We start from the raw sequence: 17,236 nt of genomic DNA on the forward strand, positions 1-17,236 counted from the left end.
AGGATGGCAGGCTGGGGAGGTGGGTAGAGGGAGTCGGGTGTGACTGAGCATCCCCTTCCTGGCCGGGGGATAAAGTGGACCCCGGGGATGGGTCTTCATGGAGGGTATGTGGTCAGATGTGCTTTCACCTTGGCAGGGTGGAGATTCAAGCCCATCTTGCCACGTGCTGGATGGCTTGCAACTTCGGCAGATCATCCAGCAGGGCTCCATTTCACTTGTTTGTGGAAATTGGACAGTCACTGTGGGACTCATGTGTGGGAGCCTTTGACACGGTGAAGGCTTTGCCACCAAGTCCCTCTTCTGGCCACCACGCTCAGCAGTGTGGTGCACAGCACTGTCCCGAGGTAAGGCTGACAAGGGGACGGTGAGGTAAAGGACCCTTGCGGCCACTACAAGCACCCAGGACCCTAATGTGTTCCCCACGGACACTCTAGGGTCTGGGTTAGAAGCTGACCTAGAAGGATCTGCAGCTCCCACGGGCTCCTCCTCTTTGCCCCTCTCTACTCCCCTGCCTCTGCCCCGCTCTGGCTGTGCAGAGCTGCACCCCAGCTAGTTCCAGAGGCAGGCCTGTTGCTCTGTGCTGCTGATTGGCCCCCCTGGCCCCACCCACACTGAGGCAGGGCAGGTCGGGCTGGGGGACCCGGTGCCAGGGGTGGAGCTCTGTGTCTGGGCAGGGCCCTTAGCGCAGGAGGGAAGGAGTGACCCAGGCGTCCTGAATCCATGACTAGGTGACTAGGAGAAAGCTACAGAAGAGTCAGGTGGTGGGAGAGGGCACATTGGCCGGAGGGAACTGGGTGCCACCCAGGACTGACATTTGGAATAAAATCTGTAAGGGAAAAAACAGCCAGGGCTTGGGAGTCAGGATGCCCAGAATGAGGCAACAAAGCAAAGTGTGAACACAGAGGGCCCCTGCTTGCTTTGCAGTGTGGTGGCCCTGTGGTGCCATCGGTGGTTCTCACAGCAGAACTGCCCTGTTGGTCCGTGCTATTCTGAGGCAGCAGACAGACAGGCAGCAGCAGGCTGGTGCAGCAGTGGGCACACTGGAGTTGCTGCACTTTGTCACTTGGTTGCTCCTCCACCTTTGTGCCAGAGATCATGGCCTGTCTCTCTTTCACTGGCCCAGGCCACGTCCTCCTTTTTGAGCCAGCTCTGTGGGGCCAGCGCCTGTTGCTTCTCTGGGTTCTCATGCTCTTTATGAGCCTATCCTTTCCCACAGAAACCCAGAGAGCCCCCGGGCTCTAGAAGCCAGGCCAGCATGCACCACATGCGGGGACCAGGTGGGACTTTCTCCCACTGCCACCTCCTGTACTGCTGCTGCCCCACGGGCTCTGGTGTGGGCTGAGCTCCAGGCCACTAGTCTCATCCACGGAGTTTGCTCAACCCCTTATTCGTCCCACTCAGTCACAAAGTCTCCCACAGGGTACCCACCTGCTCATCTGCAAAGGACAAACCTCCAACAGTCCCTGAAGGAAGAGCACACCAGCCATGACGCCAAAACCCTGCACATTCCTGTCCGCAGTCCTGCTCCTACATTGCCCACTGTCCTCCACAGTCTAACCCCACTTTGACTCTGATCTGCCTGATCTGGTACCCAAATCCAGCCACCCAGGTGAGCAGTCCTGATTGCCCTTCTCTCACCCGCACCAGTAAAGATCTGAGCCTCCTTCCCTGCCCTCAGGACTTTCCATCTCTACAGGGCAAACACTTCCTGGCTGACTCGGGATGAAAGTTTGCTTCCCTGATCCCCTTGTGAGACCATCCTCACAGCCTCAATTCCTTGTATCCCTTTAGCTGGTTTGCACACCAAGGACCACATAATGATCCCATTTATGTGAAATGTCCCCAAATCAGCAAATCTAGAGATGGAATGTGGTTTAGTGGTTGCCTAGAGTTGGGGGGATTGGGAAGAACTGAGTGACTGCTAGAAGGTACGGGGTTTCTTTTTGGGGTGTCACAAATGTTACAAAATTGTGGTGATGGTCACACAATTCTGTGAATATACTAAAAACCACTGAATTGTACACTTTAAATGGATACACTGTATGGCATGTGAATGATATCTCTACAAAGCTGTTATCAATAAAAACCAAAACCAACCAGACCAACCCACAGCTGCAGCTCAGGGCTCTCCATCTCCTCTGGCTCCTCATTGAAGGGGAAAAGTAGCAGTTTGGAGGCTTGGGGACCAATACAGCCGTGTGGTGGACATACGTTACGGTTTCTTGACTGCCCTTCACCTGAACCCCCTTCTTGTGCTTAGAAACTCCCTACCACAAACCTAGGGAGAAGGTAGAGCCCACCTCCCACCATATGAAAGACCAGACACTTGGCTTTCCCAGCATCGCCTTTGCAGCCAGGTGACTCGATGCCTCTGCCAGGAATGCCTCAGTCTAGCGCAGAGCAGGGGGAAGTGGGGCACCTCTGGTGTCGGCACTGACATCTTCACGTCGACGCTGGTTCCCAGGTAGGGCTTACAGTGCTTTTAACTGCTCTGACTTTATCCCCCACTCCTTTTTTGGAGCTTCTCTCCAGCCTTCTTAGTGTTTCTGTGAGCCCAGGAGTTCAATAGTCTATTTCTGCTTTTATCAGCCAGAATCGGTCTTTTGGCTTTAAACTAGGATTGACACACGTGACACTGGGGACCCTGTAGCACTGGCTCCCTCACTCCCCCTGGGACAGGCGAACTATCCTGCTAGCTAGAGCCCTCATCTAACAATCACTGGGAGAAGTGCATTTTATGCATTTCTGTCATCAGAACTACATCTTTTCCCCCATCCCAGAAGCATCAAGCAATAACAGATGTCTTAGCTTCTAATTCTACCTCTTCCTTTCCCTTATAGCTGCTTTTTATTTTTTAAATTATTATTTTTTTGGCTGCGCCACACAGCACACAGGATTTTAGTTCCCCGACCAGGGGGCCCCCTGCAGTGGAAGCTGGGTCCTAACATTGGACTGCCAGGGAATTCCCTATAGCTGCTTTTTAGATGTTAATCTTTCTAATGTTCTGTAGTTTTTGTGATTTATCTAGGTCCCCAGCCCTACCGTCTGTGATTAACTGGTGTTCCTGATTCTTAGGGTTTATAAATTATCAATTATAATTCTCATCCCCTTTAACATACTCTCTGCTTCTGGAACTCTGATTTGTCTCACATCTCCTCACTCTATCCTCCGTGTTGTTTAACCTCTTTTCCTCAGTTTCCGTTTCTATCCCTGGGCTCCATCTGTGTAACTTCACATCTACTTCCAGTTCATTCTCCTTCTAGGTGTGTCTAATCTGCAGCTTAACCATAAAGTTTCTAACTTCAAATAGTATATTTTTCATTAAAAAATTTTTTTTAATCAATCTGGTCCTTTTTGATATTTTTTTCATCAGTCATAGCTTTTCTTTAAACGTAAGTAAGACATTTTGTATTTATACTTCTAACGTCTCAGTCTTTGCTGGTCTGATTCTCTTGCCTGTCGTTCCTAATGACTCTTACGGGTTTTTTTTTTTCTTTGTTTGCTTTGTTTTCACTGTAAGCTTAGATTCCTTGAAATTTTATCTGAAGGAATTCCTTGAGGCCTGGGTTTAAAGTACAATCCTCAAGAGAGGAATGCATTTGCTTCTGCCAGGTGCCTGAAGGCACTATCAACCTGAGATCACTTTAAACTGAACTGTCAGCTCGAGGATTTTCCAGTCCACACAGGCAATATGAATTCTCCACCCAAACAGTACTGAGAGCCAGCTGTGCTTACGTATTATCATGTTTTTGTCCCCACCTTCTACCTCCCCTTGCATCCAAGACCAAAGCTAAGTAGATGAGTTGTGGGATTGGTTCCGTCTTTGAATGTTCGTGTCATCTGTTCAGTTTAAATAGCAAGGGTCTCTGATCTGACTTCCCACTTTGTAGGAGCATTAGATTTATTGCCCACCCAACACGTAGCCCCTGAAATGGTAATTCTTGGCCACCCACAATAGAAGCAGAATAAAAAGATGAGTGACACGAGTGTTTATGAACTGGCTCCTACATAAAGTCCCAGTCTCAGGAGCCACTCACAGACTCTATGGCCTTCAACTGGCCTCAATGTCACTCACCAGTCCTTTTCCTTCTATACCAGAATCATTATTTTAAGGCAAGAATGGGAGGACTTGAGGACATGATGACCCAGATCCAAGGAGAAGAAGTGTGGAATGGCAGAAGGCTGAGCTGCTCTTCTTGTCCAGCCCTCAGGCAGTCCAACAGCCCTCTAGTCATCTCTGAGCCAGCTGGGTTCCCAGGCAGCTGTGACCCTTGCCCTTGAATGGGAAAGACCAGAACAGGCCAAGCCCAAATGTGTCCCCACAGATGCATTTCTCACTGGGGCAGTGGCAGAGCTGAGGACAGCTCCTCCCTACTCTTTGCTCAAAGGGAGATGTCTTCTGTCCTTGCCTGCATTTCGGCGCCTCTTTCGACTCAAGAAGCTCTCTAGCTTCTTGCTTCGTTTCAGCTCCTTGAACTTCTCAGCTAGGACCAACTGGCGCTGCTCAGCTAGAGGACAAGGAGAAAGAAAGCCAGTAAGCAAAGAAGGAAGCCCGCTTCTTTCCCTTTCCCCAGGTCAGTAATTCTCAACCACTATGCAGTGATATGTGACTCATCTGGAGTTCACCGGTGTGTGTAAGCAAGCTGACTTCTATGAATCTGCTCCTTCTCAATTCAACCACGAGCTCCTTCTCTGTGCCCTACCCACATATGTGGGGGTGGGACAGAGATAAAAACGACACTCCCTGCCCATGGTCATTAGGGATACAAGAATGGTTACAAACAACAACTCCCTACTATTTCTACTTTCCTCCAACTTACCATGGGATCCAGCCTTCATGCCCCCCTTAGGGAGCTCATGGACCCCCAACACAGTATCCTGCCTCTATGGCCACCCAACCCCTGTTCCTGTAACTAGCCTGTCATAGCTGTGCCCCACTCACATTTCTTCAGGAAGTATGGCCGATGGCCCTGCTGGGCCTGAGCCCTCCGCTCCTGCTTCAGGGCCAGGTGCAGCTCCTGCTGCCGCTTCCGTTCCTGCTGTGCCATTTCTTGCCGCTCCTGAGGAGCAAAGATGAGCTCGGTGAGACAGGTGAAGAGCGGGGACTGTGAAGCACCTCCTGCCTCGGCCTGCTCTCACCTCCCCCCCCCCCCCCGTATTCTGACTTACTCACCACTTGCTGAAGCAGCTGCTTCAGCCTCTCACGCTCCTCCCCTGAACGGCGCTTCTTCAGCTGCCTTTTCACAAGCTCCACGTTGGAAAATGAGTATGGCAGTTAGCATGCTGTAAGTGTTAGGTGAAACTCTGTGCCAAGCATTATTCTAAGAGGTTCGCATATGTTAACTCCCATAAACACTAGGAATTATCTTTCTGTGATAAGAAAACTGAAGCACAAAGAAGTTAACTAACTTGTCAATGATCACACAGCTAGTAAATGGACACGCCCTGCTCGCCCTGCTCCCCTCTGCCCGACTCTCTTGACCTGTGCTCTAGTCTCACCACTTGGAATCCCCACAGACCAATCTCACGTTACTCACATCTTTCTCTCTGGCTCGGATGTCATTTAGGAATTGATACGTTTTATCAAACACCTCAGGATTATATTCCCCTGACAGATCGTCAAAGCGGGGGTCCCGGGCTACCTTTGGAGCGAACAGAGAGAATATAAAAGAACTGTTCAGTCTCCTTGCACTGAGAAAGAGCTTACTGGCTCCTCCTCACCTTCTTACTGACGGGAACAACTTGACGCAAAAATGGCACCCGGACCTTGGCTGACATTTCCAGAGGCCTATGAAGAAATTAAACAGGTCAAGGGAACTCCAGTCTCGTCAAAGGCCTCCCACCTGCCACCCAAGAAAGCAGACACCTACTCAAGGTCCCAGCTATCCTCCAACTCCTGGGGCAGGCCTTGCTCCTCACCTGTGTTTATCTGCAACACATGCTTTTTGGACAGGTGGTCTGGAACTTTGCTTCTTAGTGCTGTTTCCAGTTACCAATTGTTTGTACGTCTTAGTCCCCACTTGGCTCTGCAATTCTAACAGCTCCTCAAATGACATGTGAGATGTGCCTGTGAAAGGTAGGTGGGGGTGGGAGGGAACCGCAACTAAGCCCAGCATCTGGCACTGCTGCAAAGGTGCCATCCCATCTTCATTCTTCATAGGTAACTGATCCTTTCCAACATCCCCTTCAGACCAATCACTGCAGGTCCTGGGCAGCACAGCTTGTAACGGCGCTACACTGACACCTAACTCCCCATCGGTTCCAGGTACCTGGGGCCTCACCTTGCTAAAGAAGGTGTTAAAAAAAAAAAAAAAAAAAGAAGAAGGTGTATATGTAAGGCTCTTTTAATCACTCCTTCACAGGTTTCCCCATAAGGACCTCTGTCTCCCTTGCTCAGCTACCATCGCCATTATTCTGGTTCAGGATACGCTCAGCACCTCTCACCTCAATCAGTACTCTAGCCTCCTCACTGCTCTCCCAACCTCCAGTCTCACTCCTCTCAAAGCTATGCTCCCCGCTTCAGCCTGGGAGAGGCATCTGAAAAGCAAAACCTGGGGAGGGGGTAAATTGGGAGATTGGGATTGACATATACACACTACTATTGATATATATAAAATAGATAACTAATAAGGACCTACTGTAGCACAGGGAACTCTACTCAATACTCTGTAATGACCTATATGGGAAAAGAATCCAAAAAAAAGTGGATAGGACTTCCCTGGTGGCACAGTGGTTAAGAATCCGCCTGCCAATGCAGGGAACACGGGTTTGATCCTGGTCTGGGAAAATCCCACATGCTGCGGAGCAACTAAGTCCGTGTGCCATAACTACTGAAGCCCGCGCCTGGAGCCCATGCTCCGCGACAAGAGAAGCCACTGCAATGAGAAGCCCGCGCACCACAACGAAGAGTAGCCCCCACTCACCGCAACTAGAGAAAAGCCCACATACAGCAACGAAGACCCAACACAGCCAAAAATAATACAAAATAAAAAAATAAAAGTGGATATATGTATAACTATTCACTTTGCTGTACACCTGAAACTAACACATTGTAAATCAACCATACTCCAATAAAAATTTTTTTAAAAAAGGAAACTACTTCAGACCTGAAGTTTTCACTTTAAGTTCTTTAATAAAATAACTTTCTCTTTCCAAAAAAAGAAAAAGAAAAAGGCAAATCTGATCTTATCACTCCCACCTCATTTCCACATACATATCCTACATGTCATGTCACTCCAGAACTCAAAATTCCCCAATGGCTTCCATCTTGCTCAGAGGAAAAGCTCTAGGCTTTGTAACAGCCTGAAGACCCCATGTGACCTAGCCCGGGTTTTGGCTCTAATCTCATCTCCTACCATCTCCTCCTTCCTACTCCTCTCCAGTCAACTGGCCTCCAAGCAGTTCCTAAGCAGGAAGGTATGCTCCCACCTCAGTTCCTTTGCACCGGACTTTGCTTGGAACACTTCCTCCAGCTGTACTGCTTGCTCCCTCACCTCCTTCAAACGGTTTCTCAAATGTCACCTACCCAGTGAGGCCTTCTGTGATTACTCAAAACTGTAACTCCTCCCCTGCTTTCTCTTCAAAGCTCTTATCACCCTTTTCAAAAAATTTACCCTTTAAAAATCTGCAATTCCGTGTTTTATTGTCTTTTATTAATTTGCTCGGTTTTTTTTAACCCCTAAAAGGTAAGCTTCATGAGGACAGTGTTGTGCTGCTTTATTTACTACTGTATCTCCAGCATCTACAACTGTGCCTGCACACAACAGATGCTCAACAATGTTGGCAAAATTTGTTGAATCCTCACCTACTAAGCCTTCCCCAACAATCCATCTCCCTTCCTGACTCTGCTTTTGAACATAACGTTTCCTCCCTGAGAAAAACCCTCTTCGCCCTTTAAAAAACTGCTCAGGATGTCCCAGGATGTCCTAATCCAGGAAGCATCCTCCCTCACTCCCCACGTTCCAGTGCGTTGGGGGGGCGCTCCCGGTGTTTGCATCTTTCAGAGAACTGAGTCTCACGGTCACGGCGTCTCCAGGCTCCGAGCCCGCACCACACGCGGTGCCACCGGCCCCTCACCCCGCCTCCGCGGCTGCCCCTCGGCCCGGCGCCGTCCCCTCACCCTTCTGCAGGTCCCCGGGCCCCAGGCCCCCGCCGTCCCGAGACCCGCGAGGAGACCCGGAGGCCGCGCATTCCCGGGAGCTTGCACTGAGCATCTGTTCCCGCAGCGCGCCGAAGACTAATGGCGCTACTTCCGCTCCGGCGGCAACCGCCCCGCCCCACTCCTTCCGGCATCTCCGGCAGGCTGAGTCCGCGAGGCTTAGTGACAATAGAGCAGATCCCGTCCAGCGCCGGGCGGGCCGCTGGTGGGCGGCCGGGGAGCCCTCCCTGGGCGGAAAAGGGCGCCCACCGTAAATAACGTTGCCCCCTCCCTTTTGTCGCTTGGCGCTGCACTCCGCGCCGAAGAGAAACTCCGGCCAGGCCGTGGCGGTATTTGGTTTCCTAATGCTCTTGGTTGAGAAGTCAGAACCTCAGCACCCTGGCCCCACTGCAAACTCCTGCCGTCCCTTGCCTATTCCACACAAAAGAGAGCACACGTTTGGAGACTTTCAATTCATTTTTATAAAATCTGAGCTGGCTGAGAGCGTCAGGGTACAGCAACAGCTCAAGGAACGGTAGGATTATCTGCTGGTCCTCCCCTCCCCAGGTCAGGGAGAAGGAGATTTCATGCCAACAGCTGCAACTCCTCTCAGCTCCCAATCAATGCTCAGGGCTCAAGCAGCGGGAAGAGGTGGAAAGAGGGGTGGGGAGGGGAAGCTCCTGAGGCTGACACTGCTTGCTTCTCCCTCCTCCCCATTCCCTTCGCTTCCCAGCAGAGCATGGCTGACCTGGGGCAGAGCAGAGGCCCAGGAGCAGTTGGAAGGAGGTGAATGGGACAGAGCACCAAGGGGAAGGGGCCCTCGGCCCAAGGAGGAAGGGACCTAGCCCTCCCCCCTGCAGCTCCCCACTAAGTTCACAGCACAGAAAACACCTCTAGTCCAACAACTCCATGTGGAGGTATACCAAGTCCAGGGTCCAAAGGGGCAGGCGGGGGAGAGATGGGCAGGGGCAGTGAAGACACCAGCAGGCTCAGGAACGGAGGCGGCAGAAACTTCCTCCTACCCGTGGGAGGAGACAATGGGGCGACTGATATTGCTGTTGGTGGTCATGGCATTCAGCTCCCACCTGGAAGGCCAAAAATGACAGGCAGAAAGGACAGAAGGGGGAGCCTCCGCCCCCGAGTCAAGAATTGCTCAAACAAAGCAATGAACACACCAGTGCCTTCAGCTTCCTAAAGCTCAACCACCCACGGCCACCTCTTCCTTACAGCCCTATGAGGGTTAACAATCAGGTCTCCACCCACCACCAAATCCACTACCACCCACTAGTCCACCTGCAAGCTCATGCGGACTTCCTGTTTATGTTTACATATTGATATTCTTGTGCCCAACACCTGGAGAAAAACATCTGTGTATACATCTCAATAAACTTCCCAACCTACCTTTCCTCCTCTGCTCAGATCCAACCAGGATGCCCCTCCCCCCCACCAGGAATGTCGGGTTTTGCTCTCAACTCCCATCCTTGTAAGGCCCTGATTCAGCTCTCCTATCCTCCCTGAGGCCTTCCCCAGCCATCCCACCATATTAAAATTAAATTCCTCTCTTTTTGACAACTGTCATTCTACGAAGTACCTCCTTATGCCAAGGCTCTACTCTACTTGGTACTAGGCACTTGCACGTGTGTTCATCTTGGGCCAGCCTGGGATCCATCTGTTCAGCCTTGTGTACTCTATCACCAAATACTGAACACACAGACCCTCAGCAAGTAAGAATTAAGCTGAACTGAATCAAGGAGAGGAAAGTGTCGCAGAATGACCCAGAAGGGCACAATTATACACAAGATAACTTTCAGTGCTTGATTTAGACCTAAGAATGGAATTCATAAGGGAAGGAGCTAGGAAGGACCTCCCTTAATTCTGGAATTAATGTGATCCAGAGGCTCCTAAACTTGTTTTTTTCTCTGCAACTAGGTTCTAAGATTTAATCAAACTTTCTCAGCGTATTAACAAAAATAACTGTATAAGCTCAGGAATTAGGAAGTGATGCCTGTGAGCTTGGTTTGAAAACTGGACATTTTTTCCATAAAACTTACCCAGCTGACAGTTTTATATTTCCTTCTATCTCCCTCTCCACAAGTACACTACAGAACAAAATCTTCTCTCTCCTGCACACTGAGACCAAGCCAATCAGGTCACGCCTGTGCTGCCCACTCACCCTCAACCAGTCCCTCCTTTCCAACCATTCACTGTACCTGATGTCATGGGGCAAACAGGACTGGTCCAGGTTATACTGAATCACAGCCAGTTTGCACAGAGTCTTCAGACTAGGGCCTTTAAAGGAGGAGTGGGGGAGAGGGAGATGGTCAAAGCCGAGGAAAGGGTCCAGTCCTGGATATCACCACCCAAAGACAGGGGCCCTGAGGGCAAATGCATTTAGGGAATAAGTGTACTTACTAAAGTCCAAAATGTGTAAGTCAGAATGATCTATGAGGTCAAATTCATCTCCCAGGCCTTCCTCAGGAGACGGACTATAGGGATCAAAAGAGAGATGAAGGAAGGAGCGAAGACTACCCACGAGACCCTCTTGCTCAAATGTCTCCCATGTTAGTCACAGGCTTAGGCCCTTCCTGGAGCCCTCCCCTCTCTCCTCCTAACCTGGTACCCCCAAAGAGGACAATCTTGTCACCAACAATACAGCAGCACTGGCGCCGGCGGGGACATGGCCCCTTCCCCTTCGGTTCAATCTTTTTCCAGGTAAACGACACTAAAGAGAAGTTTAAATGGAGGTTCAACACCTGCTAGCCCAGATATCCTCTCCACTCCCGCCCCTCACCCACTCAGGATTATTCTTTTCTTTTCCACGCCCCCTCAATTGCTCCCTGTTCCTCCCTTAAAGGCAGTGCTCTTTACCAGGGTTAAACTTCCAGAGGTCATGGAAGTGCCGGTTCAGCCTTGCATTATAGCCACCAAAAATGTACAGCTCCCCATTGTAGCCAACTGGAAGGAGAGAGGAATGTCAAGAATGTAGGGGCAATGGGGGGACGGGGACTCGGCAGGGACCTAACAGGCACTCACAGGCTGAGTGGCTCCGGCGCCCCTCAGGCAGCACTGGGGTGGGTGGACAGTCCAGCCAGGCCTCAGTCCTCGTGTCAAAGACACGGATGCGGTTGCAGTAAATCTCATTGTTGGAATGGAATGGCCCAAAACGGTCTGCACGGCCCCCAAAGACATACATGTGACTGCCCAGCATTGTGGCCGAGTGGAAGTCCCTCCAGCGTGCAGGGTTGCCCTGGGCAGGAGCAGAGATGGGAGGGGGAGGGGTCAGCTTTCACTGTTTGAGCTCCCTATGGTTCCTTAAATTGAGGGTGGGGATCTGGGAGAGAGCAAGAAGGGCCAACCTTTGTACAGATCAGGGTCCATGTCATGGTGCTGGTATCCAGCTTGTGAATGTCATTGGAAAAGCAGTCCGCCTGACAAGGAAGAGAAAGGAAGTGAAGGAAGGAATAAAAGAGAGGAGCAGGGGTCACTCTCCGACCCTCCGTCCCTCCCACCTCAGAACCTGCAAGCAAACCAAAGCCTCCCATTCCACTACTTTCAATTCCCCTTCCTCCTTCTCACTCCCACCCTAGGGAAACCTCTAGTTTCTTCCCAGACCTACCAGCTGCTCGTAGCCCCCGAAAATGTACATGGTCTTGCCCAGGACACAAGCCGAATGTCCATCCCGGGCCCCAGGAACTGTTCCTGCCACTCGGGGTGTGGACCATTTGTGAGTATCTGAAGGAGGGGAGAGGGTGGGCCCAGTAAGCAAGCTGGTGCTCCCTCCTCGACTCTGGGGCGCCTTATTCCCAGCCCCCCTCAGCCCACACCTTCCCCAGCCCCGCGAGGCACTATTTGGCAGAACACAGCCTCCAGAGACTCATACTCACTGACGTCAAAGGCATAGAGCACATTGCAGGCCCCTTCGGTGTCATTCCGCCCACCCCAAAGGAAGACTGTGTCGTCGATGAGGACGGTGGAGTGTCCATACCGCATGTAGGGTACCACGGGAGCCTGCCCGCGGGTGGCGGGCCTCACTGGGGGCAGCTTTGTCCAACGCAAGGACACTGTGGGCACAGCTCTGCTCAGCCCTGGGAGCCTCTCTTCAGGCCGTCCACATTTTCCCAAACCACATGTTCGTTTCCCCCACCCCCTCTGGCCGTGGGGGCCACCATCAAACCTCACTCGGCCACCCACTGCCCTCCCTGATGCGGGCACCCAGGGATGATCCCTGCGTTACTTTACCTGCATTGAAAATGTGCACATCAATCTGACGCAGCGTCTCGTAGTCTTCCCCAGAGCAGTAACCCCCGAAGGAGTACACCCGGTGTCCCACAGCCACTGCAGCATGGTTCACCCTGCGGGGCCCGCCCTCCAGGTGCACCGTCCACCGTAACATCCCCTGGGCCACTGGTTACAGCAACATGCCCCCCCGGCACGGCCTGCTGCCTCTGCTACCTGCACACAAGTTAGGGCCAGGGGCTCCTCAGGCAAAGCCTTTGCCTGGTTCACCGTGACTCTGCCCAGGACTAGCCTTGCCTCTAAGTGTCACCCTGGTGGCCCTCCCACACCACCCCTCCACAGCTCAGGTGGCTGGCTCTGCTCCAGGGGAGCTGCTGAGGTCAGGAAGCTAGCCCTGGCCCTGTGTTCTCTAACAGCAAAGGGTGGGGCCACTCTGACCTGACTGCCAGCTCAGACTGCTGATCAAGGGCTCAACGTGGTCGTCCCCTACTCATGGCGGCTGCACCCTGTCACTGGCTTGGCCCAAGCTCCAAGCCCCCTTCAAAGGTCAGTGAGTTCTCTTGTCTTTCTGACTCTGCTCTGCTTACTGCCTGCCACCTCTCTAAGAATCTCTGTGCTCTTTGAGGTGGGGAGAGGGATCTCAAAATACTCAGAGCTATTAATAGCCCAGCCAACCCCAGACAGTCCACTGAAAGCTGCCATGAGTGCCTCCAAGCAGAAAAGCTTTTAGGCTTTTAGAGTGGAACAGTTCCTCTATCCAGGATGGGGTGGGATTGATCCTGGACAGGGACATTCATGGATGATTAGCCCCTCGTAGGGGGCTCTTGTCAAGCAGAGCTGTTGTCATCGGGGTCACCCAGGGCCCCTCACAGGCAGGAGGGGTTCCTTTGACAGCTGTGCCTGGCATGCTGCCAAGAACTTAAGCCAGAAAGGTATGTGTATGCTGGGGATTGAGGGGGTAGGGTTTTCTCCTCTTGCCACTTGCCCAACCTAGCCATTGTGGTAGAGAACGGGCTATTTCCAGCAGCTCTTCTCCCACTTGGGTCTCTGAAAGGGGACAGGGGTGGGGGTGTGCACTGGAAAGGGAAAGGAAAGCAAAATGCCCTTGGGCAGGACAAGAAAAAGATCCAGGCATGAGAGATCATGGTCTCTTAAAGACAACCCGCTAACCTAGTGATAATGGGTACATCTGAAGGCTCTGTCAGGCAAATCCTGCAGCTGGCACTGCCTGCTCTGGCAGGCACCTGCTGGGTTTGGGTAGATCATCTGCTCCCTGTTCAAGAAGCCCTGGCAGAAGGGAGAAAAAAAAAAAAAAGAAGCCCTGGCAGAAGGAAGAGCCAGGCAGAATCTCAGGCAAAGAAAAAGCTCAAGTAAGGGAGGCCCCTCGCAAGAAAGACACACAGGTTTCAGCTGGCTTTTGCCAGCCCTCCTGCCCCTGCCCAGCCTCCCTCAACCCCCAACCCCATACTTTAAATAGCCACTCTGCCAAACCTGAAATAGCCCCTCAGGAAACCACTCTCACTTCATTACTCCTGTCCTCAATCCAAAAGCTCTTGGATCTGGGCTTGTAAGGACAGATAGGAAGGAGGTTGAAGAGCTTAAGAACCGGAGTCCATCTTCCCTCATAGCTTCCACTCCCCACTTCAGCTATATCAAGGTAAAGCAAAGAATTCAGAGGACAAGAGAGAAGCAATTCCATCCAAAGGTGGAGAAAAAAACCTTAGCTTCTCCTCCAAAAAAAAAAACAACTCAAGCTCGTGAAGAACAAGCCCCCAGGGTCTCAGAGGCTCCTCTTATCCCTGGGTCTCTCCCATCCTCCATCACTGCCGCATTCTCAAGCTTCTTCAATTCCCTTCATGTACCTATCCCCCTTGCTTTCTCTTGCAATTTTCATTCCCCGTTTCTGGCCCTTCTTGATCTCCTGAGAGCTTTGCCGTTTTCTCCTTCTTCCTTCTCCCACAACTCCAAGCTCCACCCCGACGGCCCTCCATTTTCCCTCTTCCACTAAGGGGAAAAAAGCTAATATCCATTGACCCCTTTCCGCCAGAGATATTCCTCCCTGTATATGACGCTATCCCTGTCGTCTCCCAGTCATCCCAACCTCCCCTCCCGCACAACTCCAGACACCCCCGCCCTTTTCTTCCATTATCCTCAGCTTCCCTGTTCTCCTCATAACCCGATCTTCTTTCCAATTTCCTTTAGTGCCTCCTCCGGCTACCAGGTCTCTCCCACTGGTTTCCTCACCATCCTCCCGGAGCCCTTCTTTCCCCATTAACACTTTCCTTTCCCATCATCCCCCTAGCTCCCTCCCCACCCCCACCTCTTCACTCAGAGGCCCGTCCCCCACGACTCCAGCGCTAACCATGGGCATCCCCAGCCCCTATGGTTCTCCTTGTCCCTCAACCCACCCCGGACTACCTGCCAGGCCGGGCCGGGGCGGGGCCGCGGGTCCTCGCGCTGCCTGCAGCCTAGAACCCGTTGCACGCCAACCGACGACTCGATCCCCAACGAGATAAACACAACCAGGCTCTATCCTTCCGGCGGGCAGCTGTCTGCGAACATGCAGTCAGAGCTAAGTGCCCGAAGCCTACCGGGACTTGTAGTTCACGGGGTTCCGGAGGGACGTCAGGGGCTGAAGAGTGGGCAGGAGCCTGAGGAGATTCTGGGCATGTGCAGATACGTGTCAAAAATCGCGGGGTTGGGCTTCCCTGGTGGCGCAGTGGTTGAGAGTCCGCCTGCCGATGCGGGGAACACGGGTTCGTGCCCCGGTCCGGGAAGATCCCACATGCCGCGGAGCGCCTGGGCCCGTGAGCCATGGCTGCTGAGCCTGCGCGTCCGGAGCCTGTGCTCCGCAACGGGAGAAGCCACTGTTGTGGCCCGCGTACCGCAAAAAAAAATTTTAAAAATAAAAAAATAAAATAAAAAATAAAAATAAATCGCGGGGTTTACTGGGTAATGTAGTCCTTGGTTGTCGGGGAAGAAGACGGTGGAGGCGGGGCAAGGGGCGGACTCTTCGTCCTCGCTCGCGTCAATCATGAGCGCGCGGCAGGGTTGGAGGACTAGGCACCCCGGCACGTCCTGCCGCGCCGGAAGTGAAGGTGAGAGTTTGGCAGCGGGCTCTGAGCGGGTAAGGCGCGCGGAAACGCCAGCGCCGAGAATTGGTGGGGCGGCTGGGGCCGCCGCAGCTGGGGCCGTTTGAAGGAAGCCTCTGGGACCCGAAGGGCGTTCGTCAGGCGGTACAGAGGGGAACCCCTTGGAGAGGAGAGAAGGGGGCGGGTACGCCTTGTCTAGGGGAGCTTATTTGGCGACCCGGAGTTCCTAAGTGGACTGGGGGGGAGGGGCGTCCTCGAAGGGGTGTCTTTTGGGAGGTGGCATGGCCTCTGGCTGGGCTGTTAAGAACTGGCGGAGTAAGGCGGGTGGGCCTCCGTTGAAGATAAGTCGGCTTAAGAGGTGAAGGGCCCAGGAGAGGCTTGGATGGTGGGAGGGGGGCAGGAAACTTGGGGCGTTTAAATGTTTCGTGACGTAGGAGACCACAAGAGCTGGATGAGAGGCTGAAGGTGGACTTAATTTCATCTGATCACTATTCTCCTGCCGCCCTGTTCTTGCAGCCCCTGCCCGATGGCAGCAGTAGTTCTAGGGGGAGACACCATGGGTCCTGAACGTATCTTCCCCAATCAGACTGAGGAACTCGGGCCACACCAGGGCCCTACAGAAGGCACTGGGGATTGGAGCAGTGAGGAACCAGAGGAAGAGCAAGAGGAAACGGGGGCAGGACCAGCTGGCTACTCCTACCAGCCCCTGAACCAAGATCCTGAACAAGAGGAGGTGGAGCTGGCACCAGTGGGGGATGGAGAAGATGTAGTTGCTGATATCCAGGATCGGATCCAGGTATGGTGGAGGAGGCATTGTTCCTGAGCAGGTGAAGCTGGAGTCCTTGGACTGGCCCTGAACTGTCGTCTCTGGCTCTGCAGGCCCTGGGGCTTCATTTGCCAGACCCACCATTAGAAAGCGAGGATGAAGATGAGGAGGGAGCTATAGCATCGAGCAACCACAGCTCTATTCCTATGGACCCAGGTAAAAGAGATCATTCTTTTATTCTGGAATAATAATGGAGGAAGGGAACTGGTTAGTGCCAGTAGAGGGAAGTCACAGGAACACCCTGTTCCTAAAACAAGTTTGTAATCTAAGGTTTTGCAGACTTCAGAATCCAGGTGAAATGCTATTCTTCTAGGCTGGGGGAGGATGGGCAGGCTTGCCTAGGAATAACAGGACAGATTCAGTGACCTCACTAGCCCAAAAGCTCTGGGTTAATTCAACGAACGGGGAGAGGAGCTGGTCTTACCGTTTCTACCCCCTAACTGGTCTGCCTGTGATTTCAGAACACGTGGAGCTGGTGAAAAGGACGATGGCTGGTGTAAGCCTACCTGCACCAGGGGTTCCTGCCTGGGCTCGGGAGATATCAGATGCCCAGTGGGAAGATGTGGTACAGAAGGCCCTCCAAGCCCGGCAGGCTGCCCCTTCCTGGAAGTGATCACCCTGAGAGATGCCTTATCTCCCTGCATTCCAGGCCAGAACCAGCACAGGACTGAACACATCCTGGTTGTAATGTCCATCTCCATCCTCCCCATCTCCCTTCCACGTCAAGGCAAATCAGACTTCTTCTCAGAGACCCACTTTATTCAGTTCTGTACATATGGGGACAACGGTCCAAGCCCAACCCACCTTAGCATGTATCACTTTGTGGGGAATAAAGCACCCTATGTACACAGCCAAAAGCTGCACTGCCTGTGCCCCTGGAACCCGGGTCCGGCCCCCGCCCCCAGCCCCTCGCCCCTCCAAGGTTCCTGAAAGGGACAAGTGAGA

The 17,236-nt window shown here is 52.6% G+C and overlaps 2 protein-coding genes across 6 annotated transcripts; one reads left to right on the forward strand and one right to left on the reverse strand.

Moving 5' to 3' along the window:
* Window positions 1-3,461: 3,461 nt before the first annotated feature.
* Window positions 3,462-14,927, reverse strand: KLHDC3 (kelch domain containing 3). Of its 4 annotated transcripts, XM_029242303.1 has the most exons (15): window positions 13,544-14,680; window positions 12,377-12,589; window positions 12,022-12,198; window positions 11,754-11,869; window positions 11,494-11,565; window positions 11,171-11,384; window positions 11,006-11,092; window positions 10,751-10,859; window positions 10,550-10,623; window positions 5,920-6,067; window positions 5,722-5,788; window positions 5,538-5,642; window positions 5,174-5,248; window positions 4,943-5,060; window positions 3,462-4,508 (listed from the first exon to the last, which is right to left on the reverse strand). In XM_029242303.1, the coding sequence occupies exons 2-15, from the start codon at window positions 12,528-12,530 to the stop codon at window positions 4,372-4,374; spliced, it is 1,653 nt and encodes a 550-aa protein (XP_029098136.1). In that variant the 5' UTR covers window positions 12,531-12,589; window positions 13,544-14,680; the 3' UTR covers window positions 3,462-4,371. The 4 variants fall into 4 exon arrangements, with proteins under 4 accessions (XP_029098136.1, XP_029098134.1, XP_029098135.1 ...); XM_029242300.1 differs by lacking the exons at window positions 3,462-4,508; window positions 4,943-5,060; window positions 5,174-5,248; ... (2 more) ...; window positions 5,920-6,067; window positions 13,544-14,680 and adding exons at window positions 8,596-9,222; window positions 10,348-10,426; window positions 14,792-14,927; XM_029242301.1 differs by lacking the exons at window positions 10,550-10,623; window positions 10,751-10,859; window positions 11,006-11,092; ... (4 more) ...; window positions 12,377-12,589; window positions 13,544-14,680 and adding an exon at window positions 8,120-8,307 and having other exon boundaries at window positions 5,920-6,285.
* A 476-nt stretch (window positions 14,928-15,403) lies between these two features.
* On the forward strand, window positions 15,404-17,148 carry MEA1 (male-enhanced antigen 1). Of its 2 annotated transcripts, none has more exons than XM_029242306.1 (4): window positions 15,404-15,500; window positions 15,982-16,261; window positions 16,345-16,447; window positions 16,753-17,148. In XM_029242306.1, exons 2-4 carry the CDS (start codon window positions 15,992-15,994, stop codon window positions 16,902-16,904), a joined length of 525 nt encoding a protein of 174 aa, XP_029098139.1. In that variant the 5' UTR covers window positions 15,404-15,500; window positions 15,982-15,991; the 3' UTR covers window positions 16,905-17,148. The 2 variants fall into 2 exon arrangements, with proteins under 2 accessions (XP_029098139.1, XP_029098138.1); XM_029242305.1 differs by having other exon boundaries at window positions 15,484-15,609; window positions 16,753-17,143.
* Window positions 17,149-17,236: the final 88 nt, after the last annotated feature.

This window comes from Monodon monoceros, unplaced genomic scaffold (genome assembly GCF_005190385.1).
Source record: "Monodon monoceros isolate NGI ecotype Baffin Bay Population unplaced genomic scaffold, NGI_Narwhal_1 Super_Scaffold_3, whole genome shotgun sequence".
Classification (NCBI taxonomy): Eukaryota; Metazoa; Chordata; class Mammalia; order Artiodactyla; family Monodontidae; genus Monodon; species Monodon monoceros.